General features: G+C 40.4%; 1 protein-coding gene across 2 annotated transcripts in view; it reads right to left on the bottom strand.

Annotated features, from left to right (window-relative positions):
- The window catches only part of Tet2 (tet methylcytosine dioxygenase 2), an 80,168-nt gene that overhangs the window by 10,568 nt on the left and 53,046 nt on the right, over nt 1-16,554 (bottom strand). Inside the window, exons 3-9 of one of the 2 annotated variants that reach the window (XM_055628163.1) lie at nt 10,178-13,530; nt 8,742-8,832; nt 7,571-7,664; nt 6,707-6,915; nt 4,230-4,310; nt 3,533-3,683; nt 2,685-2,774 (exon numbers count right to left, since the gene is read on the bottom strand). In XM_055628163.1, the coding sequence (XP_055484138.1) occupies nt 2,685-2,774; nt 3,533-3,683; nt 4,230-4,310; nt 6,707-6,915; nt 7,571-7,664; nt 8,742-8,832; nt 10,178-13,508 (4,047 nt within the window). In that variant the 5' untranslated portion in view covers nt 13,509-13,530. The remainder of the gene's footprint in view (nt 1-2,684; nt 2,775-3,532; nt 3,684-4,229; nt 4,311-6,706; nt 6,916-7,570; nt 7,665-8,741; nt 8,833-10,177; nt 13,531-16,554) is intronic. The other variant, XM_055628165.1, reaches the window with a different exon arrangement.

Genomic DNA, 16,554 nt, shown 5'->3' on the forward strand with positions numbered 1-16,554 from the left:
ATACTAGCTAGAGCAATAAGACAGCTAAAGCAGATCAAGGGGATACAAATCAGAAAAGTCAAAGTATCACTATTTGCAGATGATACATGAGTTGACCAAAATTCAACCAGAACTCTTTCAGCTGATAAACACCTTCAGCAAAGTGGCAGGATACAATATTAACTAAAAAAAAAAAAATCCTGAATACAAAAGACCAAAGGACAGAGAAAGAAATTAGGAAAAACACCCTTCACAATAGCCACTAATAACATAAAGTACCTTGGGGTGACTTTAACCAAGCAGGTCAAAGACCTGTTTGAAAAAAACTTAAAGTCTCTAAAGAATGAAATTGAAGATATCAGAAGATGGAAAGATCTCCTGTGCTATGGATTGGTAGGATTAACATTGTGAAAATGACCATCCTGCCAAACTCAGAATGCAATTCCCATCAAAATGCCAACTCAGAACTTGGAAGAACAATCTCAACTTCATATGGAAAAACAAAAAAACCCAGAATTGCCAAAACAATCCTGTACAACAGATCATCTGGAGGTATCTCCATCCCTGATCTCAAGCTGTACTACAGAGACCAATAGTAATTAAAACTGCATGGTACTGGCATAGAAACAGAATGGTGGATCAATGGAACCGAATGGAAGACCCAAAAATAAACCCACACAGTTATGGACACTTGATTTTTGACAAAGATAAAAAAAGATAGCATCTTCAATAAATGGTTCTGGTCTAACTGGATGTCTACATGTAGAAAAATGCAAATAGATCCATGCTTATCAACCTACACAAAACTAAAGTCCAAGTGGATCAAAGACCTCAACATAAAACCAGACACACTAAATCCGTTAGAAGAGAAACTGGGGAAGAGCCTTGACCTCATTGGCATAGAAGACAACTTCCTGAAAAGGACACCAACAGCACAGGCTCTAAGATCAATAGATGGGAACTCTTGAATTTGAAAAGCTTCTGTAAGGCAAAGGCCACTGTCGTCAGAACAAAACGAGAGCCTACAGACTAGGAAAGGATCTTCACCAACCCTATATCTGACAGAGAGCTAATATCCAAAATATATAAAATCGGTACACCTAAAGAAGCTAACTAAGCATAAAGGACCCTGGGTAAAATGCTCAATCCACATTCAGAAAGGCAAACAGGACAGGTAGACTTTGGAAGAGGGAGAAAACAGGGAACAGGACAAGAGCCACGCAGGGCCTCTGAATGACTCTACCCAACAGGGTATTAAAAAAGATGCTGAGATTCATAACCAAACTTGGGCAGAGTACATGGAATCTTATGAAAGGGAGGTAGAAAGACCTGGAGGGGACAGAAGCTCCACAGGAGAGCAACAGAACCATAAAATCTGGGCACAGAGGTCTTTTCTGAGACTGATACTCCAACCAAGGGCCAGTCATGGATATAACCTAGATAACCTAGAACACCTGCTCAGATGTAGCCCATGGAAGCTCAGTATCCAAGTGGGTTCCCTAATAAGTGGAACAAAGCCTGTCTCTGACATGAATGCTGGCTCTTTGATCACCTTCCCCTGTGGGGGGAGCAGCCTTGCCTGGACAGAGGAAGACAATGCAGCCAGTCTGACCTAATAAGCTAGGGTCAGATGGAAGGGGAGGACCTCCCCTATCAGTGGACTTGGGGAAGGGCATGGGAAGAGATGAGGAAGGGTGGGTAGGATTGGGAGGGATGATGGAGGGGCTACAGCTGGCATACAAAGTGAATAAACTGTACTTAATATAAAAATTAAATCTATATAGTCAAGAAAATAGCCTCACATGAGATGGAAGATACTCTATAGATGGCACTCCTGATTATAGTTACTATCTAAAATGTCTTAAGTTTCCTCACCTTTAGTGCATACTTGTGGGTCCCTACAGGCTAATCCCACATTCTTATTTTGCACCAGTCAAGAGCAGCTTTTTCTGTACGCCTACTCCTGCCCTAGCTTTTTAAAAAAATATAACAGTTGCTCTGCTTTATTGTTTCTTTTTAATTTATTTCGAATACATCGAAGTCACTCACACTGGTCTCTTATTGTCTGGTTGTAAGCAGCTTTTGCTCGAGTTCACTGGATGATTGTTGTGGATGTCAATCTTGAGATGGGTCTCATAACCTGGCTAACAGGTAACCTAGTGCTGGTAAAAATCAGCCATCTTTGTGGTTTTCCTTTCTTCATAGAGACAGAGTCTAACAATCATCTGATACTTGGACACTCGCTACTACTATATAGTAGTCCAATATACTATATATATATACTATATAGATAGTCCAATATAGTCAGGGTCAAAATCTTCACATGGAAATAAATTAGTAGATAAAGCATCAGAATAACTGAAAACCAGAAGTATGCGTTTTTAATGGCATACTTCATACACTAGAAACAATTCAAGGAGCTTAGAAAACATAATTATGGAAAGGGGTGCTGCAGACAGCTCAACAGTTTACTGCCTTTACTGTCTTTTGCAGAGAGCCTGCACCCACATGGTGGGAACACCAGTTTCAGTGGGCCCAAGGCCCAGAACATGTAGTAAGTACACTTATATACATGTAGAGAGTCCCTCATTTACATAAAACAGAAAATTGAGCAAAGGGTAAAAAAGAATGGCTCCTTCAAATAGTTCTGGACTAGATAGGTCACAATAACGGAGTCTGATTCAACAATAGTTGCTTAAACTTACCTGATTATTGTATGCATCCGGTGCAAGGTTCTTGTATATTGGAGCAATAAGAGTAGCCAGGTTTTGCAAATGAGATTCTAGTTTCTCTTCCTGTGCAAAAATCTTCCAGTTAAACTCAAGTTAAACATCGATATATAAATGCTGACATAAAATTAATGTTTTTCTTACTATAAGAAATATTAAAATCTTCCTAAAATAACTACTTCTAATATGAATTTTTGTGTGCTATTTTGAGTTTGGAGTTGGATGGACTGAATTTCTAGTTGCATGCAGACAACTGACATTTTGTAAATACAAGTCTATGTTGGGGTGGAGTGTGGTGAATAAGCCAGATGATTTACAGGAACGTTTCCCTCTCATTAAATGTTCATTAAGGGAGACGAAATCTGTCTACAGAATCTAACTAAATCTGTCTACAGAAGTTTAAATAACCTCTCTATAGAACTAAATGTTTCTGGACTGGCTACATTCAAGACTGAATAGTTTACTTTAAAGGGCAATACCCTTTCAACATTCTCAACACTCCAAGCTCACAAAAGTTTTTCAGATAAACTTCTAAAGTGTCATACTTGTGAGTTTATAAATTCCCACTGACATTCTTGAAGAGACAATCTTGGTCCTTATCTTGGATGGCTCACAACCACCTGTAACTCAGTTCCTGGAGCTATGGAACCAAGGCCATGAATGAATGCTGTTTATTGACTTGCTCCCCAAGGCTTGATCTGGCCACTTATAGCACCCTGGCCCGCAAGCCCAGTGCCATCTATATAAATCTTTTATATCACCTATATATCAATCATATATATAGATAGATTAAAACTAGGTTATTTATTAGGAAACAAACCAACCTCTTTTGGGTCATCTCCAAGTAGCTTAAATTTCCTTGGGTTCTTGCTTCTGGCAAACTTACATCCATTATAATACATGCTCCAAGAACAACCAAATGAAAACGAGGCACCAGAGGTGTGTGGATTCAAGCCCTGACAAGCACAGGTTCTCCTGAGATCAAAGGACAAAGTTCAAGATTATAGATATTACTCTTTCTTCTATCAGGAGCAAAGTCATCTATTGGTACCTTATTGTGTGACAAACCACTTTATCTTGTGTTACTGCGCCATTTGCATTTCTTAAAGAGAGAGGGATTATTGCTACCTTTTACAATTTTGACTGAGTATACCTTAAATTCACGTAGTTGTGTGATGTGTGCCAAAGATAATGGTTTTTAATGCATTGGTCATTTCAATTTCCTTACTCATTTTTATTATGTAATAAACTTTTTGTAATCATTGTAATATGTAATCATTTGGTGCATTGTTTTTAAATGTGATGTTGTATATATACACACATTTTGATAAGGAAAGGGAAGGAAAATGACCAAGCTCGTTTTATAAATTACTATGACACCTAAAGTTTTCTTTTATATATATTAATCACAGGTTATTTACTTTGTATCCCAGCCATAGCCCCCTCCCTCATTCCCTCTCAATTCCACCCTCCCTTTCCAAGTCCACTAACAGCAGAGGACCTCCTCCCCCTCCATCTGACCCTAGCTTAGCAAGTTTCTTCAGGCCTGGCTGCAATGTCCTCTTCTTTGGCCTAGCCAGGCTGCTTTTCTCTCGTAGACACCTAAAGTTTAAAGACAAAACTATTGACCTAACTTCCCAGATGAACACATATGGACAAATTCTTCCAAATCATATTTAAAAACAGATTAAGACCACACATCCTGGTAGTGTTGGAGTCATTCCAGTAAATCAACATTGGCTCACACAGACTAAGTAGAGAAATTAATAAATCACATAATGTTCTCAGACTTTAATAAAAAGCCTTTAGCAAAGTTCAACATTCCTTCAGGAACTAGAAATGGAATCTATAACAAAGCTAGTCAACATATATATTTTTTAATTATTTATTATGTATACAGTGTTCTGCCTGCATGTGTGCCTGTGTATCAGGAGAGGGCACCAGATCTCATTACAGATGGTTTGTGAGCCACCATGTGGTTGCTGGGAATTGAACTCAAAACCAGTGTACTTAACCTCTGAACCATCCCTCCAGCTCTAGTCAACTTATCTTTAGTGACTATCTCCTCTCAAGTCAAAAATGAGGCAGGATTGTTCATTCTCACTGCCACTTTTAAATTCAAGGCTAACAGTCTTTTTAGCAAAGTACAGAATTAAATAAAGAACAGCATACAGAAGAAATCAGATTTTGCAAATATAATGTACAGGTTTATTTCCCAGCACTCACATTGGGTAGCTCACAACTGCCTACAGGTCTGGATGGGCATCTAACATCTTTGGCCTCAGAAATAGAGGAGCCAGAAATAAACCAAAGGTATGCCAGATGATTTTTGATAAAGGCTTTAAAATAAAAATTTGAAAAATACTGCTTGAAGAATCCATGTACAGCAGAACAAAGCTAGATTCATCTCATCTCACTCACGAAATTTCAATATGGATAAAAAAGGTGAGTGTTCCTTATTTTTAGTCTTGAACTCTAGCCATGAGGGGTACTGCCCACATTAGAGTGGGCCTACCTACCTCAAATAACCCTATCTGTAGGAATGCCCTCAAAGTCATGCCCAGAAATGTCTCAAAGGTGCTTCTGTCAAGCTGAGATTATATGGCACTAGAAAATCTGATGAGGAAAAAAATCTTTACTCAATACACTGCCAATGACCAAATGTTGAATATTTAAAGAACTAAAACTAAATACTAAAAAACTATACAGCCAATAAAAAGGCAGGAATTATATGTGTTAATCAGGGAAAATAAAATACACATTAAAACTGCTTTGACATTATATCACTCAATTCAAAATGGTTTTAAGGAAAGAAATGAAACATGCTATTGATGTGGGAAGAGAGGAACCTTTACATACTACAGTTATGGATACTGTATGATACCTTTACATACTACAGCCACTGTTATGGATAGATAGATGTCATTGTTGAAGCTCCTCAAAGAGCTAAAGCGAACCATCATGCCAAAGCTAGGCCATGGCTATGCCACTCTTGGAATGGTTTAGCTTGTGGTTTAGTTAGCTCAACACAATCTTTAGCTCAATTCTTTTTTCCTGAAAATGATTTCACTTTTCCTTATGGTTCAAAATGTATTTTGTGCGTGTGTTTATTGCATTTTTCTTTATCCATTTATCATTTGGTAGACATCGACGCTGGTTGTCTCCAAACCCAGCCTTAGAGAGTCTGTTGCAAACAGTTACTTCCTCAGCAAGAGGGACATTTCTTCACTTTTAAGTAATCCTTTTCCAGAATGAACAAAATAACTGATAGACTAAAGCAGTTCATCAGAAGTTTAAGTCAGGGGTTAGGAACTGAACCTTTTGAATAATCATTGAGCTGAGGGCAGACAAGCACAGACTATGAGACTTTTGATCAAAACTCTCAAAATCAAGTGAGTTTTGAATGGGAGGAGCAGCTTAAAATCAGACATGGATTATTGTATAATACAACTAAGACTGGGAAACTATAATGAGCACATTTGATTAGTAATGTGGTTGGTAAACATGGGCATGCCTTTCTGTAATCCCAGCAAATGGTTTTCCAATTAGTGGCCAAAATATAGGTATATTAAGTATATTAAGGTATATTAATCAACTGTGAGAAAAATGTAGGAGCCTGCTTTTAACAACAGATGTGTTTAACTACACAGCAGTAACATGGAGCAGTAGTGAAGAAGAATTTTGAACTACAAAATATATTACTTAAATGAAAATCAATCTCAAATTCTACAAAACTTTTACTAAAGGAGCAGCTACACTGATAAGGAGTTTCCAACTATGATACAAAAAACTAGAACAAAATTAACCCTGAGTGCAGACACCTAGATTTACCAGAAATGGCTGGACAGTGGACACAGTATAGCTTATTTAGCATTCACTGTCCTGACTTTGAAATAAGCATGAGAACCCCCCCCCACACCTTATCAATATACAAGTTCAAGTGCTCCTTGAGACAAAACTATACCCCTGGAGAATGGAAAGGGCCTAACTCCACTTACTCTTCATTGTGGGCACAGCGACGGTTGGTGTGTGCGCCATGTTTGCTCAGAGTGTCTTTAAGGTCTGAATAGAGTTGGGAAGCCAGAGCCTGTGGGATCCCTTCCCACAACATGATGAGAATCACAATCACTGCGGTCTCACAGCTGTGGCCAGCTCGCTCTCGTACCAAACACAGTAGTTTCTCCTCAACACTCTCTCTTCGAATCACCTGTATAGATCAGCAGCATGCCCAAACAGCGCCCAAAACAGAACAAGGGTCAGTTGGAGCCAGTAAGAGTATCCACCTGTGTGTAAATACTTTTTCTTGTCTGCCTGCAATTTGTCTTATTGCCCAGATATACAGAAATCAATGGTTAGCAGACCATGCCTGGTATAGGGGCATAGTTAGATGCTACCTCTTGGAGCAAAACTACAGAAGACATGTAAGGTCTTGGCCGAAGGGGCACCATAAACATTAACCTGGGATCCAAGGATTAAGGACTGTGTCTTTACAAGTGGTCCTCAATCTTTCTAAAGCAGCAACCCTTTCATGAAGTTCATGTTGTCATGACTCAACCAGAAAATTATTTTCATTGCTACTTCATAACTGTAATTTTGATAGTTTAGGTTTTCCAATGGTGTTAGGTGATCCCTGTGAAAAGTGGGTCTGAGGTCAGACCTAAAGGTTGGGGGCCACTGCTTTGAATTATATTAAATATCATTTTGATGGCCTGTTCATAGTATTAGAACTACTCTACCTTAGAATACATGATGACACATAGGGTGTGTTCCTTCAAACTGCCAATGCTCTTTGACCTAGGCAAGCTAATTCTTGAGCTTAGATGAGTGAATAAAAATCAAAGAACAAGACAAGTCACACTTACCCATTTAGCAATAGGACATCCCTGAGAACTTTTGCCTTCTTTACCAGTATAGATGACTCTTTCAATCCTAATAGCTTTACCCTTCTGTCCAAACCTTAAAGAAACACACACCCAATTAATAGATGACCTCAAGAAGCAAAGTATTTAAGTGTAATTCTGCTCTACAGCAACACCCTAAGACTTTAAGGGTGTATTTTTTTTTTTTAAATTGGTCTGAGCCAAGCCTTAAATCTTTTCTTCAGCATCCAAATATACCAAATTGTAATGAATTTGTCTATTTGGGTGAGAAATACCAAGTGCAAAATAAGTTTGCTAAATATAATTTTTGAAACCATATACTAGTGGATTTTCATCCATCACTAAAATTTCTTACAACTTGGAGAATTGCATGGTTTTAGATAGAAATCTTGTGTTTCTATCTAAATCTTGTGTTTCGGGCAACTCTAGAAGTAAATTGTATTCCCCATAGGTCAAAGTGCTGTGTACTGTTAACATAAGTGCCTAGAGAAATTGACTACTTCCGTCAGGGTGTTATGGGGTGGGGGTGGGCCACATTATGGATTCTATAATTAGTGGTGTATGATTTGAAAATAAACAGCACTGTGTGCGCTGGCCATACATATGCAAACACCTTTTAACTTGGCTATTTCTTAATAGCATCACAGACGCCCTTGCTCAGGGCACTATATATAGGAAAGACCTCCAACATACAGGAATTAAAGACTGACAGTTTGAATAGTAAATGGAGTCTTAGTCAAACTTTCACACTTGCTTTCTTTTGTAAGAGAAACAAAGCTAAGAATTTAACTCAATGATCCTTACTCATAGCTTTTCCCTTATTTCTTTGATACCAATAGGAAGCCATGTGAGGCCCCTGTTTGCAGCCTGTGCCAGCACTCTTGTGCCTAGCAGGTTGGCTGGATGATTTGCTTGTGCCTGGGTTTTCTAGCATCTATCTCCAAGGGGGCAGCCTGTGCCAGCTAAGGACTATTTGTCGTGTCAAATATTGTGACTCTCTAGTGAATAGCAGTGTATTGGGTTGGCAACCCTGGAATAGCTAAGCCTGATAATTACTTGATTTACACTTGTTTACCGCTCTGTGTGAGGGGAATGGAAAAAACTGCTGTATACAAAGAAGCATTAATCTGCCCTGTGCCTTTGAGTTAATTACCTTTCTTCCATGATTGTTCTAATAGCTGCCACATTAGGACCAGCTCCTAGTTGGGTATAAAAAGGACCTTCATCTTTTTCAATAATTTGTTCTGTTGAGATAATAGAAGATTATTATTTTAGACCTCAATTATACTAAAAATTAAGGCTACATCCACAAAGATTATTCCCCAGCTGCACATTAATGGCCCTAAGTAACTTTAACTTATTTCTTTATAAATTTAAACAACATTGGTGGGTTGATCCACTAGAAAATGTGCCAAGTAATATGGCTCCTGGAAAATTATCACTACATTTCAGATACAGTATAACATCAAGTATGTAGAATCAAACAAAAATAAGAAATTAAAATATGAAATAAACTACAATGCATTTTTTTAAACAGAAAAAAGTAACAAAAAATAAACCTGTTCCTATTCCACTTGCTAGGTCCAGTTACTCTGCCCCTACTTCCCACAGCATTCGATCAGCTATTTTCTCCACACATTAGAGCCAACCAATGAGAGCGTCCTGAGGGACACTTGCATTTTATACCGTTAGCCCTGTGAGGCGACTTAATAGCCACACAAAGTGGTAGAAGAGGACCCTCCAACCCACCAAGCGTGTGCCACAGTACAGGGAGCACAGCGTGGGACAGTGAGGTCCTGTGCTCTTCCTTCTACTCTCTTAGGCTGAATCTGTACGAACCAGATACTGTATCTTCTAGCTGCACACCTATCACATAACAAACCTTAACATTTAAAGATATCATCTTTATCAAAAACTTAAAAAACCACAAGCAGAAAAAGGAGCCTTTCTAAGTGCTTTCAATCTCAGGGCTAACTTGTCAAGATGAAAGACAGTAACTTCCAACACCCAGAAGTCTATCTAATATTTAACCACAAACTCTAAACATGTTCCAATGACACTGCTCTGTTTCAAAAAGCTACATGAGCTTGAAGTTATTTTTTTTATGTTAATAGATCTTCCTGGCTGTATACCTTATCCGAGAGGAAGAGTTAAAACAGATCCAGGCTGGCATGGTCATACATGCCTTTATTCACAGGACTAGGGAGGTAGAGGCAGAGTCCAAGACAGCAAGGGCTAGAGACCCTGTCTCAAAAATGAAAACGGAAAGGAACTAGGGCCAGGAGAGAGGACTCTTCCAGATGTCAGGAGTTCAATCCCCAGCACCTGCAGTTGTAACTCACAACTTGAGCCCCGTGGGATTCGATGCCCTCTTCTGGTGTGCAGACAAAAGTCTGCAACATACATAAACAACTCTTTGATCAAATGATCAAGACAAATGATCTAAAATAAATTATGAAATATAAAATTATATTTTAAGATCTAGAGGGGAAAGTGAACATATGCATCAGTGGAGAGTTTGAGTGGAGGGGGCGCCCCAAGATATAGCTGATGCTGGCAAACACCATCCACTGTGTTACTGGCACTTACCTACACATCTGCATGACGGGAAATCATACTGAGTCTTGGCAGGAGCATCCAATAAATTTCTTATAGGAGCATCTAGCAATTTGGAAGGTGATTCTAAAAAACCAAGAACAGATCCAGTTGTTCTTTTGGTTGGCGTTTTTTCTGAAAGAGCCGCTTGTGGCTCTGCTGTGGGGGTGGGGTTCTCTGATCCTGCAGGGTGGTTGTCGGTAGACAAGGTTGTGCCTGGGCCCAGTGTCTCCACTTTCACTTGTTTCTGTGACTTGAGGAGGTTCAGGGACTTATGGTCAAAGAGTGACTTGGGCTGGAACTGCTTTAGGTGCTGCTCCATGGTCTCGATGATGCTCTTTGGCTGCCCATCACAGCTTAGTGGGGTCATCTCTTGCTTTATCCTTTTGGACATTTTTTCTTGTGATGCAAGAAACACTGGGCGTTTACAGGAGGAGGAGGAGGGTTTGGATCCAGGCTCAGTCTTGATGGGCCTATGAATCTGATTCTGACCAGATTCAGCCTGGGATTGTTGTGCTTGCTGTTCTTGCTTCTGTAAGAGGAGCCACCTTAGGGCGGCATGCTTCTGAGTATCCTTCTGAGGAGGGGTCTGCATGGGAGTCCCTCCTTGCTCAGGCACAGGGAGTGCCTTTGCTTGGTTATGCACCGGGTACCTCTGCTGAGCAGCTTCGCCTAGAGGTGCGGCCTGCAGTCCAGAGGACGCATCCTGGCTTCTGCCTTTAAATCCCTGCAGAGCTAGAGCTTGTGGAGGCTTCTGCTCTTGTTCTGCTCTTGAAAAGCACCTGTGATGAATGTCCTCACTTGGGGTCACATTATTTGGAACATATTGCATGTTTGGGCTATTATTTCCTGCAAAGAGCTCAGGATGCAGAGTTTGTTCTTGATTCTTGTGAGCCGGGTATGTGTCATTTGAACAGGGAATCTGTGGTCTGCCTGCATTTGAGGGTAAGGTCTTCAAATAAGGAGAATTTCTACTACTTACATTCTGTACTTGCTCCATTCCCCCTTGGGTCTTCTGAGTTTGGAAATTACTTGATTTTGAATACTGATTTCCACCACTAAAGCTTTCTTCCACTTTAATCAGACCAAAGCATGGTCCTTCTCTTTGCTTATCATTGCTGCTTTGGAGATGAGAAAAAGTATGGGGCCTTTGCTCTTTATTCTTCTTCTGTAATTGCTGCTGCTGCTGGCAGTTTTGAGGAAAATTTGAATTCTGGGATGCTTGTGTTTGTGCTGCTTGCTTATGAGGCATGTGTTGTAAAAAGCTTGGAAACGGTTCAGTTTCCGTGGCCTGTTGACAAACGTGTTTATCAGTGGAGGGATCCACTCTTTGCTGGAAATGAAACCGAGAAGCACTGGGTGCCTGGATGTGAGTTTCAGGTAAGGGGTCTGTCTTGGAGATGCACTCCTGGTACAAGGTTTTTTGGAACTGTCGATGTTGGTCCCCCATACCTGAAGAGGGTCCTTGATTCATCTCCACTTGGTACATTTGTGGCTTCTGCCCCGGCTGAGCTGTTTGATGGATGTAAGGTAACCTTTGGAATCCTTTCGGCATGTTTAAATTTCCAGTGCACTGTTGGGAGGTCATCGGGTTGGAAGGGCTGGCCTGATAGCGAAGGGCTGGGTGCGGCAATGCGTCCTTGCATCTTTTGGTCTGGTGGTGTGCTTCTTGAAAATTAGGGGCCTTCAGTTCAATCCATCCAGCTTGGAGATAGCGCTGCGCTGCCAGCATAGCCTCTTGCGTTTGTTCCCCGTTTTCACTCTTCAGAATCTCTTGCTCCCTGTGCTTCATCAGATGCTGGTTGTGTTCTTGTAAGTCTCTCCTGCGGCCATGATTTGGTGGGCAATACTTGAGATATTCTGACGTTTTTGATTTTTCTGTGCACACTGGGACATAATCATTTCGATGCCCTTCGGGAAGCATGTGGGGGGAATTGGATGTATGTGCAGATGGATTTGAACTCTGGCAAGATGATGCCTTCGGTTGATGTTCTGTTTTCCCTTCCCTTAAAAGAGCTGGGTTACTTTGGTTGGGGTAGTGATGGTGTTCTTCCAAAACCCCATCATTCTGAGTGCCTTTTCCTTCTGAAGGAAGCTGAAGGGCAGGAGGGAGAGCAAGAAGCAACTGTGATGCTGGGGTCATGGCGGTGGCGGAAATGGACTCTTTAGTCAACACTGAGCTTTGCCTGAAGTAAGCACCATTGATTTCCTTTCGCGTTGAATACTGTTCAGAGCTGCCATGAGAAGCTTCCGAGTCACTGCTGGAACTAGAACAGAATTCTTTAGCAAATAGCTTCGTGTTTCCTTGGATGTTTTTGTTTTCTGCAGGAGATGGGCATATCTCCAAAACTGATTTTTGTTGGTGTTCTGGTGGTTTCTGGAAGGGGCAGGTACCTAGCCCTCCAGTTGCTTTACTGACAATATCAGCATCACAGGCCTCAGCCACCATTGCAGCTGGCTCTGGAGGCAGCTGGGAACTTGAGGTCTGTGAGGAATTGATCTGCTCTGAGGTATGCGATGGTTGAGTGATCTCACAAGACAACTCATTAATAGCCCAATTGTTAAGGGCATCCACGTGAGGTGTGGTGTTCTGCGCTGCACTGGAAACACAATCTGGATAACACTGAGATGGTGTTTTTTCCAGGATTTCACCACGTGTGTTTTCCACATTAAGGGCAGAAACTGTAGCACCATTAGACATTAGCACAGCATTGTTTTTAAGTAATGTAATGTTCCTGCCATTTTCCCCTTCTTGCTCCCTGGGAACCCTAAACTCTGTGTTTTCTACTCCGTTGCAGTTCTGTGCTGGGAAACCATTGACATCTGCAACTGCTCTTTCCTGGGCTGTAGAGGTCACAGGTTCTCTGTCACTCTCAGAGACATTTGGCTGACTGCTGCTTTCACCTGGGTTTCTTTCTTGGCTTTCCCCGAAGCTATTACTTTCTCCCTTAGCATTTTGGTCTAGTCTCAATTTCTTGTTCAGATGGAGCTCAGAGAGAGACGGTTCACTGGCAGTGCGTTTTATTCCTCCATTCTGCAAGCACCTGGAATACCCTTCAGGTATGATATCTGGACTCTCATGACTGCTCTTGCTACCTTTCATGTGGGGTATTCCATAATAACTTTGGAAAGACTGCCCCTCAGTGTCCCTGTTCAATTCTTGATGAGGTCTCTCAACTAACGGGCTTCCATTCTGGAGTTTTACAGCCAGAGGTTCTGTCTGGCAGATGGGAGAAGGTGATGGTGTCAGGAATGGACTCAGTCTGTTGCCCTCAGCATGGGTGGTTCTGTCCTGTTCCATCAGGCTTGCTTCGGGGCCATCCATGAGGCTGCCCTGTGAATAAATCCTAAAGACACAGAAACATATAGTAACATCAATACCTCCATATAGCAATTAGATATCATTATCTTTTAGCTGACACCTACTCTTGTCCTCCCAGCATGGAAAAAAGGAACAACAGCATCCCAACTTCTATACCAGTCAGTGGAGAAAAATCTGTCATTCTGTTTTCTGTGTATTTTGAATCATTTCCATTAACACTGCACTTAGTTCTATCTTGTCTCATAATACCCTATACCAGCCTTTGAAACTGGATCCCTCCTCAAGTTCAAGGCTACCTCATTTGTCATCAAAAGATCAAAAATGGTGTTCTAAAATCTAATTTTGGTATCTTTCCCTCCTTATCATAATTTATTGGCTCTACCAGGCCTGTGCCAATGGTTTTCCAACTCTTATATTTAATAGGGACATCACATTTCATTTTAGTGCTATCAGTATAATGTGGTGATATGGCTAAGAACTTAAGTCATTGCAAGGTGATATGTGCAGCATGCAGGAAACTCTCCACAGATTCTCTGTATTCTGCTTGAAACACACAAACACACATACCTCCAGCCATATCACTTCTAGGTAATTTTTCAACAAGGAGCGGATGCCTTTCATAAGGATTTCCTGCCAGTGAGATCGGTTGGCAGTCCCCAAAGCTGATGAGTTCTTTTTCTGCCACCCAGGAGAAACTCCCAGAAATGGTCCCATGATGCCTACACACCTTTCTTGACATCTTTGTACATATATGCATTTTCCTTATACCTTCAATTCCAACATAGGTAGGAGGATCTGAGTTCAAGGCCACCTTGGTCTACATAGTGAGTTCCAGGCCCACAAGGGCATATAGTGAGACCCTGCCTCAAAGATAATAACACTGGGTGTGCTGATCAATGAAGAGAACCAAATGAAATGCTGGCAGTTTCTAAAGGGCATTCATAGCTTCAAAAAACACCAAGTAATCAGAACTTTTACAGCAATAAATCTTGCAGCTATAACAGAAGGTAAACTCAAAAGTTCTATGTGCAGTAAAAGTGCTGGAGGCAAGAAGACTGAAAGGAAGGGAGATGTTCTGAAAAAGGATTGTCTGGCCTGGTTGGGGAGCAGTTTCATTCTAATAAGACACATGATGATGAACTTTACATGGCTCCTAAACTTTTGCTACAAAGAGAATCCCTCAACTTGCTTAACACAACAAACTGATGGAAAAGCAACTGAAGAATAGCAATGGGAAGGATATTGCTTTTAATTGCCTTTACTTTTAATTACTTAATAAAATTTAAATAGAAAAGTCTTCTCACTAGACAAAAGTTTTCTAAGTGGTTTACCCCTTTCAACAAATACATGGTCACACCCAACAACAAACACGCTTCAAATACAGGGAGTCTCCACTGAAATGTGCCAAAAGGAGAAAAAGAACCACTGAATATCAATATTTATAAATAATCAAATGTGGTGGAGTGCTTACCTGGGATATACAGAGCCCCAGCTTCAGTCCCCAGCACTGCATTAACCAAGGCAGTTAACACTGGGTTGAAGGGAGTTAACACACTTAGGAAAAAGATGGGGGCAGAACAATTGGGAAGGTCAAGGCTGTCTTCAGCTACATACTGGCCTCAAAACCAACCTGTCTCAAATGACTGTGATACATTATACTGGATGACATTAAATAAAAACATTTAATTTTACCTTTTTGTGAAATTTAAAATTGCATGTCATGTTCCTTTAAGGCACTGTGAGAGAAGGAAGGGGAGGGAGGAGAAGGGAAAGGAAAATGCACTGTTTTAGCAATTGTACAATCAGTCCACACATACAGGAATTAAATGTTATTTACAGCTACACACATTACTGATGTTAAAAGAATGTGAAGGCTCTGTTTAGAATGCTGTCCTGTGTAACTGAAATATTAAATACATTCAGGACCTAGCTCTTTTAGGATCCACTCCACATAGTGACATTCTTTAAAGTGCCAACAAAAGAGGCAGACACAGGTGGATCTGTGAGTTCGAGGCTAGCCTGATCTACAGAGTGAATTCCAGGACAGCCACGGCTAAACCAGAGAAATCCTGTCTCAAAAAAAATCTCTATATATCAAATATATATAATATATTTATATATACAATCCCAGCACCAGAGAGGCAGAAACCCTGGTCTACAAACAAAAAACAATTCCTTAAGTATAGCAGCTCTATAGAAAATAGGAAACAAAATGAAGTTTATTAATAGAGATTTTAAAAAACACCAATTTAAACAGAAGTATTCTGTGGAAGGAATTCAAGCCAGTGGATGTGGGAAGTGATGGCTGACCTTTCTAAAGGAAAGTCAGGGAGCTTAAACACTGGTCCCTGTGGCTACTTGTTACATTCCAGAGAATAAAAGGAAATAATGCCTCTGGCTTTAGTATGTTCTAAGCCACTTTTTGTATGACTGTTATAGAATATTGTGCCTATTTGAACAGTACTTTCAATTATGTCGGTTTTGGCATTATTTCTAGTAGAGATAAGAGCTTCAATGCCAAAGGTGTCATAGGCTCATGGAGTTTGTTTTGGTTTTTTTCTTTTAAGCTAACACAAAGTCAGTTTAAGATAGAATCTTCAGGCTGCATATTTCCCTAATTATCAGTTAAGATATTGGGTTATTTTTCAAATTTAAATGACTATAAAACAAGAAGCCCATTTTCAAATAACTACAAACTTCTGGTAGAGTTATTTTTGCATGTTTTTTCCCCCAAACTCCACTTCCTTTTGCTAATAGCATAGGGTTGGGCAGGTTAGAGAGGCTTATTTTGGCTCTTCATTCTGAAGTGGGAACAGCCTTCCTGTGTTCATGTCTGGAGGTGGTACAAGCCATGATGGCAAAGAGACAAAGTATGTGTACTCTCTCCCTCCTCTTTATAAAGCCCTCAGCCCAAAAGACCTAGGTTGTACCCCTAAATCTCAGGAGAAAAAAAAAAAAAAAACTCCTGTAAGCTGTCATTTGATCCCCATACTCATGTCATGGAGATCTCACACCATGATCCCAACTTCAAGTATCTTTGAACACCCTT

The sequence above is a fragment of the Psammomys obesus genome, unplaced genomic scaffold (assembly GCF_907164565.1).
Source record: "Psammomys obesus unplaced genomic scaffold, mPsaObe1.curated_primary_1811, whole genome shotgun sequence".
In the NCBI taxonomy this organism is placed as follows: domain Eukaryota; kingdom Metazoa; phylum Chordata; class Mammalia; order Rodentia; family Muridae; genus Psammomys; species Psammomys obesus.